At 39.7% G+C, this 20,731-nt stretch overlaps 2 protein-coding genes across 6 annotated transcripts in view; both read right to left on the reverse strand.

The window, feature by feature from the left end:
* The window catches only part of TFG (trafficking from ER to golgi regulator), a 31,416-nt gene extending 23,586 nt beyond the window's left edge, over positions 1-7,830 (reverse strand). For 3 of the 4 annotated variants that reach the window (XM_040225780.1, XM_040225767.1, XM_040225788.1), the window contains exons 1-2: positions 7,472-7,830; positions 3,129-3,355 (exon numbers count right to left, since the gene is read on the reverse strand). In XM_040225780.1, coding sequence (XP_040081714.1) covers positions 3,129-3,312 — 184 coding nt within the window. In that variant the 5' untranslated portion in view covers positions 3,313-3,355; positions 7,472-7,830. Of the gene's footprint in view, positions 1-3,128; positions 3,356-3,602; positions 3,628-7,471 lie in introns of those variants that run through there. The other variant, XM_040225773.1, reaches the window with a different exon arrangement.
* An 8,714-nt stretch (positions 7,831-16,544) lies between these two features.
* Positions 16,545-20,731, reverse strand: part of ADGRG7 (adhesion G protein-coupled receptor G7) — a 63,120-nt gene continuing 58,933 nt past the window's right edge. For both annotated transcript variants that reach the window (XM_040225873.1, XM_040225881.1), the window contains one exon: positions 16,545-18,030. In XM_040225873.1, coding sequence (XP_040081807.1) covers positions 17,779-18,030 — 252 coding nt within the window. In that variant the 3' untranslated portion in view covers positions 16,545-17,778. The remainder of the gene's footprint in view (positions 18,031-20,731) is intronic.

A 20,731-nucleotide genomic window follows, 5' to 3' on the forward strand; every position in this document is an offset into this window, starting at 1 on the left:
TCTAAAATATTAAAACATATTTATCAGAAATCAAGGTAATAATAATTCTCAAGGTTCAATTTTAATTCTAAGCACAGTAAAACACCACTGACACAAACGGAGGGAAAGCCATATATGACAGTAACGAAAAAGGTTGCAAAATTTTCTACAAAATTGTTCTAATAAATGGGTAGACAGTTGAGTTTTTCAGGTCTCCAATCATCTCAACACTAAGATGAAAACCATCAATTCTCCTCAGGAAAAATATTCATGTACACAAGATTCTAAAATCCCCTAGATCCCAAGGATAAAGAATACTATAATCAGCATATCAATTGCCTGTTCAAAACCTTTCAAAGGGCTAGGAAATAAAAGGCTAGAGAAAGAACAGAAGAGAAGCCACTGCAAGGTATCCTCACAGACACACAATTTTAACACTGATTAGGCCAGTTATTTTGGATAAAGATGGCAATAAAAGCCATAACTGAGAGTTTTATCATCTCTTTACAGCAGACCAGTGTTTTGTTTTGTTTTGTTTTTTTCCACAACACACACATCTAATGCTCAACTTTAGGGATTCTACTCATAAACATATTTTTAAGTACATATGTAAAAGAAGGAAATTTTCTATAGCTGGTTTTTTCTTTTCTGATTTCCCCAACAGAAATAAGAGTATCTATGACATAAGGAACTCTTTACCTAAGTCAGCTCTCTAAACTAGTACCCAATACAGTCTATGGAACACAAATCTGTCTTAATTTAAAAAAGCACTCAAAAACACAATGAAAAACAAATTCAATGTGATAACCAGATGTAAAAGACAGTTTCAACAACGAGGATACCCTTAGCTAGGGAGTTACAAACTGCAATCAATGGATAAATTCTGGCTTAAAGAATTCAAACTAAGGATAGTTTTTATATTTTTAAAAGGTTCTAGAAAAAAGATTAGCAAGGCCTTATAGGACCCACAATTCTAAAATATTATGTGATCCTTTAAAGAAGGAGTTGGCTGACCCTTCCATAAACAAAAATGAGTTAAAAGAAAGGCAGTAAACCAGTAAAGTTAGTTTAAGATATGCCAACTCTGAGGTAAGAGTGAATCATCTCAGATTTTGTTGTTCAGTAACTAAGTCATGTCCAACTCTCTATAACTCCATGGACTGCAGCACACCAGGCCTCCCTGTCCCCCACTATCTCCCGGAGTTTGCCCAAGTCCATTGCCAGCTTTGAGGTAAGAGCAAATCATCTCAGGTAAAACCATTAAAAACTTGAGTTGTAAAATCAAACAAAAAAAAGAACAAACTGATCACATTTACGCACACATTTGGAAGCCAAATGGGATAATCAATGTATTGTAAATAAGAGGATGTTACGAGTTCAGTTCAGTCGCTCAGTCGTGTCCGACTCTTTGCGACCCCATGAACCGCAGCACGCCAGGCCTCCCTGTCCATCACCAACTTCTGGAGTCCGTTACTAGGGAAGAGAATAAGAAGAAAATGCTCTCCTTTTTTGTTGCTAAACTCGAAAATTAGTTTTGGGTAACATTAGATGAAGGGGCTTCCCCTGTGACTCAGCTGGTAAAGAATCTGCCTGCCAATGCAAGAGACACAAGAGATGCGAGTCCAATCCCTGGGTCAGGGATCCCCTGGAGGGGGATCTAACTATCCACTCCAGTATTCTTACCTGGAGAATTCCGTAAACAGAGGAGCCTGGCAGACTACAGTCCATGGGGTTGCAAAGAGTCAGACACGACTGAGCGTCTTACACGTTCACTTTTCAACATTATATGAAATATTGAAAAAATGAAAGGCATATTATACCTCTAGTGAAATAATTCGCTTAATTGACCATCAGTGATTTATACTCCCCTTCCACAGGCTAAGTTGTTGGAAAGTGGCTATCCAACCAGGGACAGTTCCCAACCCGCTAACATCTCAGCACAGTCACGTGACTGGGGTCTGGTCAATGTGATGTGCGCTGAAATGATATAAATCCCCTCAAGGCCTAGAGAGTACAATCTCCCATGTGATCCTCTATACTCCATCGTCATGCATCTGCTTGCTGAATGCAGATGCTCAAGGTGAGCTTGTAAGCCATGTACTGAAGATCTCAGAGCTTCGTCAACCTGGGCCCCTGAATGATTTCTTGAGTGTTAAACCACTGAGGTTTTAAGGTTTTTATTCTAACAACTGACATTACTTTAAACTGACACACAGAGAAAAACAAAGAAGCTTTAGGGATAAGAAAACTGAGACAGCACAGTGTCAGAGAAATAAGAGTATTTATAAAACGATGCTGTGGATACCAGTGCCAAGTGTTGAGATCAAGAGGAAACAGACTGGAAATAAATTCAGCAGTAATAAAGATACTGGTAACCACCTAAAGCCCAATTTCACTAGAGATGTTAACAAAGACGACAGGTCAAAAGAAAAAGAAAATAGAGTCTACTGAGGCAGGTGTGAAACTCTGCGGTCCGAACAGCAGAGAACAAACTGTAAATGCAGTAATAATGATTCTGATTATATTTCCATTATCAAGGCCAATTTTTTAAAAAGATTTTGCCTTGATTACAGCAATAATAAACAAATGCTTTATGTTTCCAAAAAAAAGAAATGACAGTCTACTAATATAATTCCACTATGTGGTTGATGATATATTTGTCAGGTAAAATCTATCTCCATAAAAAGTTTTGTAGTCAAATTAGCCTGGGAACACCACATAAACTGAGAAAGTACTTCAGCATAATACGTGCTCTGAAAATTCCTGCAAAAAATACAGCTTTTCCATACTTAGCTGACCACGAATCCTTTCTCATTCAAAATATACTAACATCCCTTTCACTTTAGGTAATAGGAGTGCAAGTTTGGTTTTAAAGCAAAAAGGAAGCCAGAATTGTACAGGCATAAAAGAAAAACAAACGGCTTGTAAAAATGTGTGAGAGTATTCTATCACTTAAAACCCCCTTCTAATAATAAATCACTTGGCAAATTTTTAACTTATAACTAACTACATGAGCACTCCCTTAAGTAAAAGAAAGTGGTACTCAATTACCATAGGAAGAAACAGAATTTTTATTCGGAGTTCAATGATAAACAGGCAAAAGAGCACATAAAATATTAGACTTTTAAAAACTTGAGAAACACTCTTACCTTCATCTTTATATTTAATTGTAACTTCATCATTACTCAGAAGTTTTCCTCTGAAGACTCGCTGCATCATTAGCACTAATTCATCATAAGTAATATCTTCATTATGAATGGGAATTCGTCGAATATCCTCCCCAAGTTGAGCTTTGATGATTAGTTTCCCACTCAGATCCAACTGCCCATTCATGGTGGACTCCAGGATGTTCTATATATGTAACTCTAGAGAAAGACTGACAAAATGGTCTTGATGATTAAATAGCTATAAAAGGTATTTTAAAAGCTAAAAAGCAAAGCTACTATTAGAATCTAAGAAATTCTCAGTTTCAAAGGAAATTCACTGTTCCAACGTTACCATATTTATGGTAAAATGGTCTGGAACTGGTTTTATTATGTGCATAAGAAAGTAAGTTTTATTATTTTATGTCTGTTATTATTTTACCCATATATTTAACTGCTCATCTGATTTAGATTTCTTACTTAACATGTCCAGAACAAAATCCTGATCTTCCCCTCAAAATGTGCTTCTCTTGTAGTTTTCTCCATCTCTGTTAATGACAATTCTCCTAAGATATTCAAGATAAACAAAAAAACTTAGTTCCTCTCTTTCCCACACACCTTACATATACCAAATTACCAATGAATCTAGTTGCCACAACTTTTAAAATATCTCTATAGAGTCCAACCCTTCACCTCTATCAACTTAATCCAAGCCACCATCATCTCTTGCCTGGATTACTGCAAAAGACTCCTAACTGATCTGTCTGCCTTTTACCTTTGTTTGCTTAACAAAGGTACCCTCACCATATCAGAGTTATCCTGTTAAATAAAATCCTACTTTAAAATCTTCCAACAGAGTCTCATCTCACTCTTGATAAAAGCCAGAACTACAAGGTCATGATCTGATTTAACCTCATTTCCCACTTCTCTCCCTGGCCACTCTGCTACACTCGGACTTTACAATCTCCTTCTCAAGACTTGGCACTTGCTGCTTCCTTAACCTTGAGCCCTTTTCACACCCCTCACATGATTCAGATTTCTGATCAAATGTTAACTTCTCAGAAGTTTTTCCTGGCCATCTAATTTAAAATGGCTTTACTGTCACTTTCTCATTCAGCTTCATTTTCTGCAAAGCACTCCTCACTATCAAACATTTTAAAAGTATTAATTTTTATTCTTTTCCACTAGAAAATAGGGAGATAAATGTTTTTGTTCACTGTTATTTCTGGAGCCTAGAACAGTGCCTAGCACAGTTAATTATTCTACAGTCATTAAATGAAGGACAATCATTAAATACTAGCTTCCAAACCCTACTAGCCTATGTATATTAAATGCTAACCCTGAAGAGGAAAGTATGTGTGAACACTAAAATAGTTTCAAATTTTTCTCGCTAAAATAAGAAAGACCTCATGAGCATTTTCTCCAATTTTCCTATTTTCAGAACTTGAGGACAAAAAACAAATCAGTGACATCCTCCTGAGCTTTCTAAAAGACTGTCCACTATTGTTTCTCCATCCTCTGTAACACTCCCATCCCCAAACCTGAGTATGCATGATCAGACAGCACCCTTAAAAATAAGACAGTGTCAGAGAACTAAATACTAACTTGCTATTGAGTTCTGCCTTCTTGGGTTTTACTTTAATCTTAGGTTATTCAGCATGCTTCTCCTATAATGACTTTGCAATCCTAAATTCAAAATAATGTCTGCAGTCTCTAGTAATTTATACCATTATCATATGACAGAAAATACACTTTCGCTTAATTAATATGTTAATATGTCTTCTTCTCAAGGCCTATCTCTTCTTTCTGAGACCAAGAAGCTCATGAACACATTATTTGTAACCACAGAGCGTTTCCTACTGGTCATATTCTGGTTTCAAAACTTTGCTTTTCTAGTAGCAGCATTCTGCTTTCTTCTCTTAAATGTGTTATTTTATTAACATATTTAGTTTTCCTAGTTCTCTACATCTGCTCCTTTGTGTGTGTGTGAAAGCACTCTACCTGGCCCTCAACACACCAACACTTCAAATATTTGAAGGAAGTTTTCATGAATCCTATTTAATCCATAGTATACATAAATGCCCTAGTATCCTCATATAAATGCCACATGTCCTTCCAATTAAGTACTTATTAAATGATTGTCTTTAGACTCCCTTGCCATCCTCTGAACAAATTAATTCTATGAATGAATCTGTAATGCCCATCTTAAATACATCTTTAATGGTGCATTAAATACAGAATATAACACTCTAAGGTCAGTTAAAAACAGAGTGGGCTATGTTCTACCATCCAGATGCTACGCTTGTCTTAACATAAAAAGAGAATACAGTCAGTGTTTCATCTGCCAATTCTGACAATGGACTTTTCCTGAAGACTTTGATTAACTGAAACCTCCATACAACCTCTTCACCTGTGAGCCAAAGCAGCCCTCTTCATTTGGCAAACACTTAAATACCTACTGCATGCCAAGTTCCGAAGTATAATTACTTCAGTAAGATGGTTAGGATTTCACTTTGTTTGCCTTGCAGCCTGAGAGCAATAAAGAACTTCAAATCAATCCACGTAATCTTGTCGTCCCTACAGGATGTGTAAACCGTCAATAATGAAGTCGAAAGACCAGGGCTTAGCTTCAGCAGGATAGTACTACCTATTCTCAGTAGCTTCCAGAATAGCTCCTGACATACAGTAAGTGAAGAGTTTTAATACTTTTTGTTCCCTAAACAAAACATGAATGACAAGTGATAAAGTTCTGATAGACAGATTAAAAGAAGGCAGTACTATCAGGTCAGTTCCTAAGTCAAGCCTTCACACTAGCTAGAGGTGACTCTCTACATCTGACATAACCCTAATTAGAGACATTTCCAACAATGAATATAATTGATATAATCCTTTTGATCATAAAGGAATTGTTGCCCAGTTCCAATGCCTCTGAAAATATGAGCCCCTTTTTAAATACTTGACACCTGCCATGTTTGCCTGCAAATTCACTTACTTGGACTGTAAACTACCTGTGGCCAGGAACCAGGTCTTCTTTCCTAAGGCTGTCTCCATTTTGTGCAGTCATCTCCACAAGGCATGGTAGAAAACAGGTTCTCACAAAAACAAAAGCACCTCGAAATTCTCTCTTCCAGGGAAAATTCTATCACCCTATTTTTTATGTAACCATAGAATCCAGGTCCTTTTTTTCTCTAGCCTCAACCACAAAGTAGAGACTGCTACGAACTACTAGTTCCCAGGGCTGCTGGTGACATCCTCACAGCTTTTTCAGCTCTCCATTTCTCCTTTCTTCGTGTCTTTGCCCTACTCCCTCTGAAATGACTCGGCCACTAACTTATGAAATCTATGAAATCTTCCAACAGGAACACTGTTCTCAGAACTAGAGAGTAAAGTGACAAGCCCAAGGAAACACATAAAAAGCCTGCCTCTTTGAACCAGGATCCAGGTTCAGTGACCAAACCTCCAGCTCCACCAGCCCTGTGGTGAGGGCCCTTCTTCAGTGAATTTGCTTAGGCAACTCCAGAGGCCAGAAATTCCCTTTAAGAAACCCTAAACAAAACCAACCGTCGAGTACTCCAAAGAATGCAAGGGGCCTCGAATTCTGCCTGACCAGAGCCGGCGTTGATGGTAAAGATTTCTCCCACTAGCTGTGTGACCTCAGGAAATACTTCTTAAAGTCTCACTTTCGTCAACTGCAAAATGGGAATATCTAAATTTGGAAGAATCCTTGTGACGATTAAATGAGACTGTGAATCTCAACTACTGAGCACAATGCCTAGCAAAGTAAACTCTTGAAAAGTTAGTTGTCATCACCACTACTAGGCTGGGTTTGGCCTCCAGACGGCGCTTGATGAAGCACTAACACAGTCAAGGAACAAGGCATCCCCAGGTGACCCCCCAATCAACTAATTCCCATAGGCGCCATTCTCCCCACTTCTCACCCTTTCAAGCCCCTCTGAGGGTTAGGCACTGGACCACCCCAGATCTCCAGAAGTCCCTCTCCGCTCCCTCCGGCTGTCCGACTCCTTGGAGCCAAGCGGGATCAACACAAATCCTTGTGCCTTGCTGGCACAAACACCTCCTAAAGCCCCCCACAGGTCCGCTTCGTTGCCACGGTGGCCAGTGGCACCGCCACCCCACCCCTCCCCCGCCGTGGCCTCTCCTCGAGGCGAGGCCCGGCCCGGCCCGGCCCGGCCCGGCCTCAGTCCTCGGCCACCAGCGCCTTCCCACGACCCCTCCGACCCCACCCGCCCCGCGCTCGCCGGTTCGAACGAGGCCCTCTCAGCGTTTCCACGTCTCCCCGCCCGCCTGGCCCGAGAAATCGGCCGCGACCCCGTCCCCAGCGGCCATACCGTTTTCCCGAGGCCGCCACTGCTGCCCCTCCGCGGGTCTCCGCTGATCCGACCCCGTGCGAGGCCGCCACCGTCGGGCTCTGGAGCGTTGGGGGAAGGCTGCGGTCTCAGCCCACTCGGTTGCCCTCCGGGGCCGCCGCACCTCGCTGGCAGACTCGCGCGGGCCCCGACCAATCGCACTGACCCACCAAGCCTAGCGAGAGCTCAGGCCCAGTACGTGGCAGGTGGGGAACGAAGAGGGGCGGGAATAAGAAGAAAATCTGTCCTTTCGCTCCGCCTCAGAGCGCTCGGAACGACCCAGGACGCACGCGCAACGTCGATAGGGCGGGGACTAAACGCGCCGCGGTCTGCAGGGGTCTGAGTCTCTGCTTTCTCCCTGGATGACTGGAAGTGCACGCAGAACAGAGGCACGCATGCGCGGGGCGTGACCAGGCACTTCCGGTTTTCCTGAACGGTAGTATTTCCCGTTTCTCGCCCGTGGGCGGGACGTAATATAGACTTCTGGACTCTGGGATCCAAGAGTAGGCGTTTATCTAAGTTTGTGTTTTTTTGTTGTTTTGTAGCCATTGTAGTTCTCCTAGTCCTATCTCGAAAAAACTAACCTTTTCCCTGCCTTCCTTCTACAAACTCATTCATTCATTATTGGGCGCCTACGCTTTGTCAAGCACTGTGCGGAAAATGGGAATGAATCAGTTTGTGAACAAGGAGTTCCCAACAGCGTTTACGAGACAGGACAGATTTTATGGGTGTGTAAAAGGTGAAGGCTAGGAAATTAAAACGGATTAAGGATCCCAGAGCCATTTTGGAAATAAGATATTTGAGCGTGCCTTACATACTCTTCTCATTTATCTAAAGCATTTGTTTTGAATATGCGTGTTTATATAAGAAGTATGCTGGCTTTAGACTGAAGCCTGAAATTTGGGAGGAGAGGGGAATAGGTGATGGAATCGGCATAGGGAGGGGAGTGCTGTTTTAAATGTTGCTGGAAACTTTTGCTAAGATAAAGACTCAGCAAAAATCAATTTGAACTTACTTGGTCCTCAGTTGTTCCTCAGATAGGTAAAATGAATTTAAGGTGAGAAGTTATGTACTTTTAGTAAAGAGTGACATTTTTGCAGTTGTAAGTCTGAAAAATTATGTTTGAGAGTGAAATATGTGATTTTAGAATTCTTTGCCTCAGGAATGTATTTTCCAAGATTCTATGTATTATTCTTTGAGCAATTGCTTGGCAGCATTTGGAGAGCAAAAGACTGTAGTAAGAATGAAAAAAGTTCCAGATTTTCTCCAAAGACTTGTTCTTCATTGCTTGTAATTTAGGACTGAATGATGCAGATTGGGGAAACTAACCTCTGTTGGTAATACTATTCTGATATCTTTGAGATGGTTTGAGATTGGATTAAACCACACAAATACAGACGGAGATAAAATTCTGGCAAGCAGTGAATAACACCACTGTCAATATCCCTAAAGAAAACTCAGAGCCTGGGGCAAAGGATAAAGAAATGAACCTTAGCCTGGCGTGAGGGGAAAGAATTTCCTCTCTCTAGGCTCCTGGTGCAAAGGGCTTGCCATTGAGAAGAAATAAATTGATCCCTGCTACACTGGGGCCAAAGACTGTAGTAAGGGTCAACACCAAAATCAGATTGATTATATTCTTTGCAGCCAAAATGGAGAAACTCTATACAATCAGCAAAAACAAGACCGGGAGCTGACTGTGGCTCAGATCATGAACTCCTTATTGCCAAAATCAGACTTAAATTGAAGAAAGGTCCATCTAGTCAAGGCTATGGTTTTTTCAGTGGTCATGTATGGATGTGAGAGTTGGACTGTGAAGAAAGCTGAGTGCCAAAGAATTGATGCTTTTGAACTGTGGTGTTGGAGAAGACTCTTGAGAATCCCTTGGACTGCAAGGAGATCCAACCAGTCCATTCTAAAGGAGATCAGTCCTGGGTGTTCTTTGAAAGGAATGATGCTAAAGCTGAAACTCCAGTACTTTGGCCACCTCATGTGAAGAGTTGACTCAGGTGCTGGGAGGGATTGGAAGCAGGAGGAGAAGGGGATGACAGAGGATGAGATGGCTGGATGGCATCACTGACACTATGGTCGTGAGTTTGAGTGAACTCTGGGAGTTGGTGATGGACAGGGAGGCCTGGTGTGCTGCAGTTCATGGGGTTGCAAAGAGTCGGACACGACTGAGCAACTGAAATGAACTGAACACTGGGGCCAGCTGGAAGCTGGTAAGAAAGGCACCCATACTTTGCCTTCAGAGGGACTAGGGCTTGTGGATTCTGAAAGCAGCTTAAAGTTCTTTATGTTGTAATTCCCTTGTGCTTCATCCTTAAGCAATCAGTGAAGTCTTGTTTAATATTAACCTGTCCCTGACTCATTTGAAAAGACCCTGATGCTGGGAAAGATTGAAGGAGGGAGGAAGAGGGGCCTACGGAGGATGAAATGGTTGGATGGCGTCACTGACTCAGTGGACGTGAGTCTGAGTAAACTCCAGCAGTTGGTGATGGACAGGGAGGCCTGGCATGTTGCAGTCATGGGGTCACAGAGAGTTGGACACAACTGAGCGACTGAACTGACTGACTGACCCTAGGTACTACTGAGGAAACTCAGAGATATGGTAGTGATAATTCCTCTGGTCAAAGCAGAAGCAAGAGCTGCCTGGGGCAAGAAGTGAGACATCAGATTAGTAAAGCATCATTTGGAAGCCAGATCAGAGGCTAAGGTGACCCGAGACAAGAAAGACTTCCATGCCACATTAAAGCATTTCCCCAGGATTCTCCAGAAATACACATTTGGAAATTTTCAATGAAGAACTTTGTAAAAGATTTTGCTTCTTGCTATGCAGTGGGATGTAGGCTTACAGTACTGTGATTGGGCCTGAAATCAAGGATATTTAGGTATAGTAATATGTTATATGACAGCATAAAATTATCCTCTGAGTTTGTAAAATTTCCGCCTTTAGGTTATAGACCCCTTTATAACCAAAACCATATCCTGCCCATTTTCTTGTTTTAACTAAATTACTAAACTATTCACAAAAACATCAGTGACCTTTTGTGTTCCTGATCCTATATAAAAATTATATTTTAAAAATTAGTTTAAGAGCCTGATGAACAGCTGGAGTTCAACACCCAACTCAAAGATAAGAACATTACCCATAAATCATATTTCCCTTTTTGCTCCTCTCTTATGTGGCATTCAGTGAATATCTGTTGAGTCAGTGAAATAGTTATTGCTCTTCTGTAATGTGCCACAGTTGCTGATGATACAGGTCTCTGTACTTAGGCTCCCAATAAATGCTGATGATAATTGGCCACAGAACAATAGACTAAACTGAGCCACTTACCAAGAACATGCTTTCTCCCACTCTATGTGTAGACACTGATTTTACTGACTGCTGCCTTTCATTAGAGAAACCAGAAAAGCTAAGTTATACAATTGCCATTTCCTAAGCACTTAGGGTCACATTTATTGGGATAAGCATCAAACAAACCACCAAGAAGATTGTTCTGGAAACTCCATAAGCACACCTTTAAAGTGCTGTTAGTTAAAAACACCATCTATTTTTGTGTGTGTGGCATTTGGAAAAATACTGACAGAGTAAATTGAACTTCATGATCACCTGGTCCTCTCCCCTATGTCCGGGTGAATTTGGTTTGAAATGAACACATAGAATAACCCTGAATTAGAAATGTGAAAGGTGGAATCATGTGAAAAAAGGAGAAACAGCATAAGGAAAGACCTTTAGCTTAGCCTATAGCAAGGGGAGAAATGAGAACTCTACATTTGAAGGTTACTGCCCAAGTTTCACAGATATCTGAAGAAGGGTTATAGCTGTACTGTGGTTTTGAGAAACGTAGTCAACTCACTTACCTACCACCTGATCTTTCTCTTCATAAGTCAGTGTGGCTCACATTCTCCCAATAGAAGAGAAAAAATCCTAAGGGTGAAAAAGGGAGATTCTTTGACTGATAGAAAATGGGACAAAGATTAGGAGCCTTGTAAACAAGTTGGATGAAACATCTGTTTCATCATGTTCTCTTTTAGTGGTTAGTGTAAATCATTTTGAAAATTTCAATCATCTCAGCTGCCCTCAGAGGAACCAAAGAAATGACGTAAGTTCCTTCCAGGGTAAGAATTTCATAGGAGAAGTTAGATCCCGCCCTGAGAGTCAGCTCTGTGTGGCAGCAGTTGGCTAAATAAGAGAACTCCAAACAGAAGGGGAAACTCATGAGGACCAGATAGGGGCCAGTTGGTCAGGTGAGCCTCCCCACCACTGGCCAAACATAAAGATCTATCTGTGTAAATAAAGAAAGCTACTACCCCATATAGAAATAATAAAGGAGAAAATGATATTCTTATTGTGTACCTCTGAGTTCGTCATTCTTAGCAAATTACTTAGTGTGTCCTACCAGCTGCACATCCACTGAGACCCCAAAAATGTTTTTGCCCTACCATGAGGGCTCTACATCTACCTCTCTTTAGAGAAACTGCTCCTTGAAGGCTGTTCTGTATAGGTGAAGGGGCTGGAACTTTGGCTCTATCTGGCATGCTCTATTTTCTTTTTTAAAGGAATATACTCATGTAATATGTAGGTGAAAAGATAATTTTAAAATAATTTCATCCTGTATTTAGAGTCACAAAATCCTAGAGCTGGTACAGAGTTTAGAATTTACCTAGTAGTAGTAATAATGTTAATTGCTCAGTCGTGTCCAACTCTTTGAGACACCATGGACTGTGGCCCACCAAGTTCCTCTGTCCATGGAATTCTCCAGGGAAGAATACCAGCATGGGTAGCCATTCCCTTTCTCCAGGGGATCTTCTTGACCCAGGGATCAAATCTGGGTCTCCTAAACTGCAGGGGGATTCTTTGCCATCTGAGCCACCAGTCCTGCCTATTACAAAGGTAGAGCCTAGGCTTATGCCCAGAGAGGCAAATGTCTTGCTTTAAGTCACATAACTTGTAGCTGAGACCACAACTGCCAGTCCAGAATGCTGCCCTAGTCTGCTATTACTTGGTAGGTACTATGGCATAAAAATCACATTTTCGTCATTGCAAAGGTCCAGAAGGTCTCAATATGTCATGATTTCATAGCAGATTATATCAAAGTTCAGCAAATTATCAATGTGATACTTACACGTGTAACGAAACTCTACTGGAAGAAGATAAGAATTGGACTATAGTTCCCTGGGAAATACAGCTTTTAAGAGATAACAGCATAAGATCATACCACTATGCTTTGCTTTTATTTTTTTCTTCTTTGTTAAAATAAAGGGCTAACATATCAAGCAATGGGATCTTTCAGAAACACGGTCAACCACTTGTGAAAAGAATTTATGACCTTTTTCCACTTTTTGAAACAATTCAAAAATTGGGACTTTAAATACTAATTCCCGTATATTGCTACTGAGAGTATAAAATGGCAAAACTACTTTGCAAAACCGGCAGTTCCCTGCATAGTTAAATATACACTTACTTTACGACTCAGTATTACACTATACTAGATATTTCAAGAGAAAACATATCTACACAAAGATTTATAGAAGAATGGTTGTATCAGTTTTATTCATGGTTTTCAAAACCTGGAAATGACCAAATGTCCCTCAACTAGTGAATACATAAAGACGTGATCTATCCAAACTGAATTTTACTCAGCAATAAAAAGCAAGCCACTGATATATATACATAACATGGATGAATCTCAAAGACCCTATGCTGAATATGCAGACTCAAAAGAGGATATGGTCCTATTTACTTGGCATTCTGGAACAGGCAAAACTAACACACGGTGGTAGAAAGCAGACAAGTGGTTGCCTGGAGCCGGGAAGGGTGAAGTAAGGTTTAACTGGGGCAGAGTAGGTTACAGGGTGAAGGAAATGTTCTTAATCTTGTTTCACAGGCGTACACATTTGTTAAAACTCATATAATTATACACTTAAAATGGGTACATTTTATTGCATGTAAATTATATGGCAATGAAGTTAATTTTAAAAGTTAAAAAGTCTGTTCTGTACATCTGCGTCTCTTGCTGTCTCGCATATAGGGTTATCATTACCATCTTTCTAAATTCCATATATATGTGTTAGTATACTCTATTGGTGTTTTTCTTTCTGGCTTACTTCACTCTGTATAATTGGCTCCAGTTTTATCCACCTCATTAGAACTGATTCAAATGTATTCCTTTTGATGGCTGAGTAATGATGATTTGGGAGAATGGCATTGAAACATGTATAATATCATATAAGAAACAAATCGCCAGTCTAGGTTCGATACAGGATACAGGATGCTTGGGGCTGGTGCACTGGGATAACCCAGAGGGATGGTATGGGGCGGGAGGTGGGAGGGGGGTTCAGGAGTGGGAACTTATGTATACCCGTGGCGGATTCATGTTGATGTATGGCAAAACCAATACAGTATTGTAAAGTAAAAATAAATAAATAAAATTTTTTTAAAAAAAGAAAGAAGAATAAATAAATAAATAAAGTTAAAACCAAACCAAACAAAACAAAATTAACTCCAATAACCCAAATTAAGGAAAACCACTTCTGTATTTTTTAAAAACCAAACAAAAGTAGTCTTCAGTGACCCACTTGAGAGATTGAAGATTCCTATTGTGCACTGTCTTTGTATTGTATAACTTTTGTATTGGATGCATGTGTACTAAGTTGTTTCTGCCATGTCTGACTCTGCAACACCATGGACTGTAGCCCTCCAGGCTCCTCTGTCCATGGGATTCTCCAGGCAAGAATACTGGAGTGGGTAGCCATTCACTTCTCCAGGGATCTTCCCGACCCAGGGATTGAACTCAGGTCTCCTGCACTTTTTATAGCAAAAATATAAGCTCACTGGACATGTTCCTTGGGTACTGATCACATCCTTCTCTTCTTACTTATTGCTCCTATGATTATCTTCTCTTCCTCCAGATTTTCTTACTCTATTTTTCAGCAGCTTTTGTATTTTTTTTCAAATGCACATTTTAACATAAGTGAAGTGATACAGATGATGCATGAGGAACATCTGAATCTCCCTGAGGTTTCGTGTGTGTTAACAGATAGTTGCTAATCTTCTCCAAGATTTAGAGTTTTATTTTAAGAAAGGGTGGATAGATGCAAAAAGAAAGCATGTTGGAGAGGAAAAAATAACTTTGTCATGGAACTCCACCCAACTGTTACACGATATAATGAAGGGTGAGAGATGGCCTGTGTCTGTAATACATGATTCCTTTGGCTGTGGTTGGCATATTTATACCCCTCTGTTATTCATTTTAAGTTGTTACATAATCCCTCACCTATTCTTTATTACAAAATCATTCCTTAATACAAAATACTCTGCCTGCATGAAGACCTTTAAACTCAAGAAATGCTAAATGCTCCCATAAATCTTTTGGATATTTTGAATCAAATGCAGAGTGAGCATTTTATTATATTATAAAGAGAAGAAACAAACTGAGGGGAAATGTCACTAAATGTAATAGTTAAAGGGATAATAGCCATAATAAAAAAGAATTCATACAAATTAATGAAAAAAATAACAGTTCAATTGATAAATAAACTACATACACATATGAATAATTTTAAAAATAAAACACCACCAAAGTAAACAGTATACAAAAAACTGTTTATGGTACTCCATAATGTTGGTCACATTTTTGTCAAGACAACTGTATATACAAGGAACTTAAATGTTCATCCCTTTGACATGTTTATCATCTTCCTGAAAATTTATCTTCAGGAAATAATTTAAAAGAAAGGAAAATATATGTATACCAGTTTATTAATCATATGTCACTATAATATTAAAAATTGAAATGATCTAGACTTCATGGCCCTAGTGGTAAAGAACCTGCCTGCCAACTCAGGAGATGTAAAGGGGTTCAATCCCTGGGTTGGGAAGATCTCCTGGAGGAGACAATGGCAACCTACTCCAGTATTCTTGCCTGGAGAATCCCAAGGACAGAGGAGCCTGGTGGTCCAAAGGGTCGGACATGACTGAAAGAAGTAGCACACAGACATTCAATAACAGAACAATTTGGTAACTTATGCTATATTATGCAATTATTATAAGAAGTGGGGAACTATAACTAAAAATCAGAATAAATTTCATTTGCTATAATTACAGCTGTTTAAATTCTTATGTATTCACACAAAGAGTAGAAGGGAACATTAAAAAAAAAACAGACATTATTGATAGGTCAGGGAATTACTGATTTTGCTTTTTTGAAAAAGATAATTTATAAAGATCTTCTAAAATTGCCATAATATGGTTAGCATAAGGTTTTAAAAAATGTAAACAGGAAGCTTCTTCCTCTCTTAGCAACTGGCCCCTCCCCCTCTACCCCTGTGTTTTCCACCCCACCCCACCCCACCTCCCGGGGGATGGAACCAATCCTGGTGGCTCTACTTGGACCTCATCTGAGGAGCCAGGTCCTAAAGATCCCAGGGTCACAGTAAGGTGATCCCGTGGGGCTAGAGAGCTCCAGTTGTTGACTGCCTGGTATGATACAGTCAGCACTTCTGGCCCAGGTTTTCCAAACATTGGCAAAGAATGCCAAGCTCTTCTGAAGGAGGCAATGACAGTGGGCTTGAAAATGATCTCCTTTTGTTGGTAACAGGGGAAAGAAAAAAAAAAAAAAGAGGCAACATGAACTTCAAAATGGAAAGGGTAAAAGAAAAAACAATTCAGACTGATGAACAGTAATCTCTGAATTGTTTAGACCCAGGAAAGGAAACCCCAAAGTCAGGATGGTTGTTCCTCTCAAGTTGGATCACTAAACTAAAAAAAGATTCCCAATCAGTGCATGAGGTAAAGGCTTAAATCAATAGAATTATTTCCAAGAGGTAGAATTTCAGGGAAGGTAGGGGAGCATCAACGTTTGCCTGACTCAGCCTCCACAACACGCACAGTACGTGGTTCTTTCGCGTTTACGGTAGAGCCTTTCCAGGAATGGTATATGGAATTTTGGTTTGCTGCACCTCCCAAAATGCTGGAAAAAAGTACAGAGAAAACTAAAACCACCAAGGGAACACATGTTTCACCCTCAGGCTCAATGTCGCTCTTTGGTGATTTTTTTTCCACATTTAAAGTGGCCTCCACTTAAGGTTTATTTTCATCTGAATATAAATTCCAGGACATCAAGTAGGTCAACCCCATCTTGTAATTTTCCCAAAGTCCAGCCCCTATCTAGGGATGTCACTAAAACACCACTAAAAACACTGACCTCAGAGAATTGCTTTACTTATTCTCTTCCTTTTATATTTTCCATTATCCTGTAAGGTCTCAATTATACTACAGATGGAGTAGGCTCTTGGCTCACCTAGAAATCCGACAGTCATTTACAACCATTTCTATAAAAAACACATGTTCTTTGAGGCGTGGTGAGAATGGTATGCCACAGCTTACTTGACATTTGTTAGTCCCTTAGCTCAGTGCACTCACAGCAGGTGCCTCGTTTACGACAAAACAGAACACAGCATTTCAAAGGCTCTGTCTCCAAAGTCCAGCGGGAGTGCTCTCCAACCCAGTGGAGGTCATTTTTTATTTAGGAAGTCATTCATAATTCAAGTGTTTGAAACCTCATGAGCAGCTGGATCTTTTAGAAGTCATAAGGGGTGATAGTGACGAACTTTTCATTTTTTGAGCCTCACTGTCATTTCATCAATAAAAGGTTAGATGTATCAAGAACTGGAAGGAAATAGAGGCGTTAGCAACCAGCTCATTTTTCTATGTCTCACTTCCCAATTCTCATGGAGTCAATTCCTCTGGGCATAAAATATGCTTTTTGTTTTAACAGAAAAAAAAAAAAAAAAAAAACCTTTCCAGAGATTAAATAAGTGCAAGGTTCTTGACTGGAAAAAAGTACAAGCACATACAAATTTAAAATATTCACAAATCAGAAGTACAATACATATAAGCAACTCCTTGTAGTGTTCACCAGAAATCATTTTGTTCTGGGGGTGGGGGGTAAATTTTTTTCTTCATGTCCTTTTTGGTAAATTGTAAAAGAATTTGTTTTAGGTTCTATATTTTTATCAAACTTTGTCACACAGACTTTATGATGTAGGGAGCAGTGATAATCAAATTATCTTGAAAGCTGAGTGGAAGTCTTCACTTCATTGGGGTAAGACTGTACTGAATAATAGAAAAACTACCAAATCCACCATTCCTGATGATAATAAACAACAAGTGTTATCTACGTCTTAACTTTAAGCAAAATATGAGAAGACTGGATAATAAAGGAAGGAAATAGAAAAAGTGAGCTGAATAAAAAGAGGGCCACAAAAGGTAACAGTTTTACTGTCTAGGTGCTTGGGTTTACTTGATCACTCTCAGACATCTCCTCGGTAAGTGTAGATGGCTCCAGCAGCCTAAAACGTTCATTTAGGGCTGGAAATGACCTGATCATGTTATACATCCTCACACGCAGCCTCAGTGGCTTTGACGGCAGCACCTTCACTCTCCCAGCGGTAGACGACAATGACTTCAACACTTCGGAAGCTTTGCTCTGGAAGATTTTTGTTCTCACAGTGTAGAGGATAAAAATTTGCAATCCCTGGCAGACAGAATAAAAGTTTAATATTAGATATGTATTGAGACACAGAATCAGGGAAGAAATTGTGTTTCACCCTGCTACCCCAACCCTTCTTTGTGGCTGAGAACTTGAGTTTACCAGCCTGCAATGTACTGCTACGTACTCTTTTTCTATGAAGATTGAGGCAATGTTCTTCTCATATCTGAAAGCTGTATGTAAGTGGTAGACTTAGATCCCCATTTTTCACATGTTGGCTGTGCAAAGGACAGGCTTGTTTTCCTCCTGACACCAACCAATTCTGACACCAACTGGGTGTCCTACAATTCAATTCTGACACTAACGGCACTGAGTCCGTGTCAGACCCTACAGGCAAAGGGTTCAGTCCCACAGGAGTGCCCTCATAATGGTGCCAGTCATGGGTATTAGGTCCCCAGGCAATCCACTCTTCTGTTCAATTTGACTACTGCCTCCCGGCTTCAGGTTGGATAATTTGCTAGAAGGACTCACATAACTCATTCACAACAGAGCTTTACTTACTGTTATCTGTTTATTATAAAGGATACAAGCCAGGAACAACCAGTTGGAAGAGATTACAGGGCAAGAGCATGGACCTTCCATGGTCCCTCTGAGTGTATCACCCTCCCAGCACTTCAGTCTGTTCACCAACTTGCAGGCTCTCCCAAACCCCTTCACTTAGGGGTTTTTATAAAGGTTTCATTACACAGATGTGATCAATTAAATCATTAGCTGTTGGTGAATGACTCAATATCCAACCCTTCTCCCATCCCTGGAGGTTGGGGAGTGGGCTGGAAGTTCCAAACTTCTGATCAAGCCTTGGTATTTCTGGTGACCAGCTTCTATCCTGAAGCTATCTGGGGACCTCAGCCACCGGTCATCTTATTAGCATGCAGAAAACACTCATCACTCAGATTAGAGTCCACAGATTAAAGGACCTGTGTGCCAGGAACTGAAGACAAAGACCAAATATTAATTTTAGTATACCACAGTAACTTTGTTCTTTTTTCAATGTCTGTGATCTTCAGTTTCCTAACATGGGTAGACTGACCATGGGTTCCCTAATTCTTCTTACAGTTCTAGTAGTCTATGATTCTACATTTCTTGGATTTTTGGTAAAATAACTAGAAATTTGGTACATTTAAGGAAAAAAAAAAGATTTAAGCCACTTCTATTCACTGCTTTTCTGTACTTTACATAAGAAGACCAGATATGCATGAGGAATTAAACCACAGAAGACCAAATACTATTTCCTATACATTTTCAAAATGTATAGACCCACTTTTTGCATTCTTATTAATATCAGACAATTGCTTTTCATTCAATATTCATCATTTAATCCTTCTCATTTAGTCCTAATATCAACCCTATAAAATAAGGTTTATTACCCTATGTTACATATAAGCAAACTACAGTTTAGATAAATTAAGTAACTTGCCTAAATTAACACAACCAGTAATCAGTAGAGTCTGGAACTAAACTATATGTTTGGCTCCAAAACTCCAGTATCTGATACATTACTCTGCCTCTTGCTTGTAATATAAAGGTCATATAAAGTACATTATAGCGTCTAAAAGACCTATGATAATTCCTCATTAATATCCTTTGTGGAAAAATAAATAACATCCATAGTTGAGTTGAGAGTATTATACCAATGTTCATTTCTTGATTTTAACAATGTTATACAAGATATTATCATTGGGAAAAGCTGGGCAAAGAGTATAGGGGAAATCTGTACTGTCTTTGCAATTTCTTCTGTAAGACTATTTCAAAATATAAAAGCTATTTTAAAAAATCCATTTTAAAAGCTATTTTAAAAAGACTATTTCTAGAATCATATCATATGAATACCATTACAGGAGGCTTCTGGTGCTATGGTTAGATAACTCCGAGAGTTTGACTAATAGGATCAATACATATTGGCTAGGGATACACTAGATCTCTGGCCAAAAGCAGGAGGATTAACTTGATTGTTACCCAGTGGGTGGTATCTACTCCCCTGAAGAAGGCCTTGGTGACAAGGGGATGTTTTCAATGGGACATGGGTTTCTGGAGGACAAAAGTGGCCACTGGTCATCCTGATTATTCAAGGGAGAGAAATTTGCTTTGGAGACATGAAGATCTGGCTCCTGGAAAAGCATCATTTTTGTGCAGTACATGATTTCACCTGGATTTTCCAGAATTCAAACTCTAAGGTAAAGATAAGGCTGGATAGAATTTCTGGTTGTACAATAATTAGGAAAAGATCTAGACCATGAAGAATTCATAAAGACACCATCCTGCAGGATTCTGTGCTCCCTAAAATCCCAAAGATGTTATCTGAAAAGACAAAATGTATGGGTCAAACTAATACTCACTAGCACAAAGATCAAATTGTACCTTTTAAATAATACTTGTAACACTCAGTAAACTATTTATTAGAATTATAGATTATTCTAAACCTAGAAGGAGCCTTCCATGTGAACTAAGCTAGTTGTTCCTACTCCTTAGTATCCGTTACAATCACTTGAGGCCCTTGTTTAGCACAAAGATTTCTAGCTCTTACCTCATAGGTTCTGACTGAGTAGGTAAGGGGTGAGGCTCAGGAATCAGCATTCTAACACATCATGTAAATTCTGATGTAGGCAATATTCGGGCCCACTTTGTAAAATACTGTGTTAATGTTAACAGCCCCACTTCATTATACAATTACCTGCCTCACTCAGAA

This window comes from Oryx dammah, unplaced genomic scaffold (genome assembly GCF_014754425.2).
Source record: "Oryx dammah isolate SB20612 unplaced genomic scaffold, SCBI_Odam_1.1 HiC_scaffold_2, whole genome shotgun sequence".
Classification (NCBI taxonomy): domain Eukaryota; kingdom Metazoa; phylum Chordata; class Mammalia; order Artiodactyla; family Bovidae; genus Oryx; species Oryx dammah.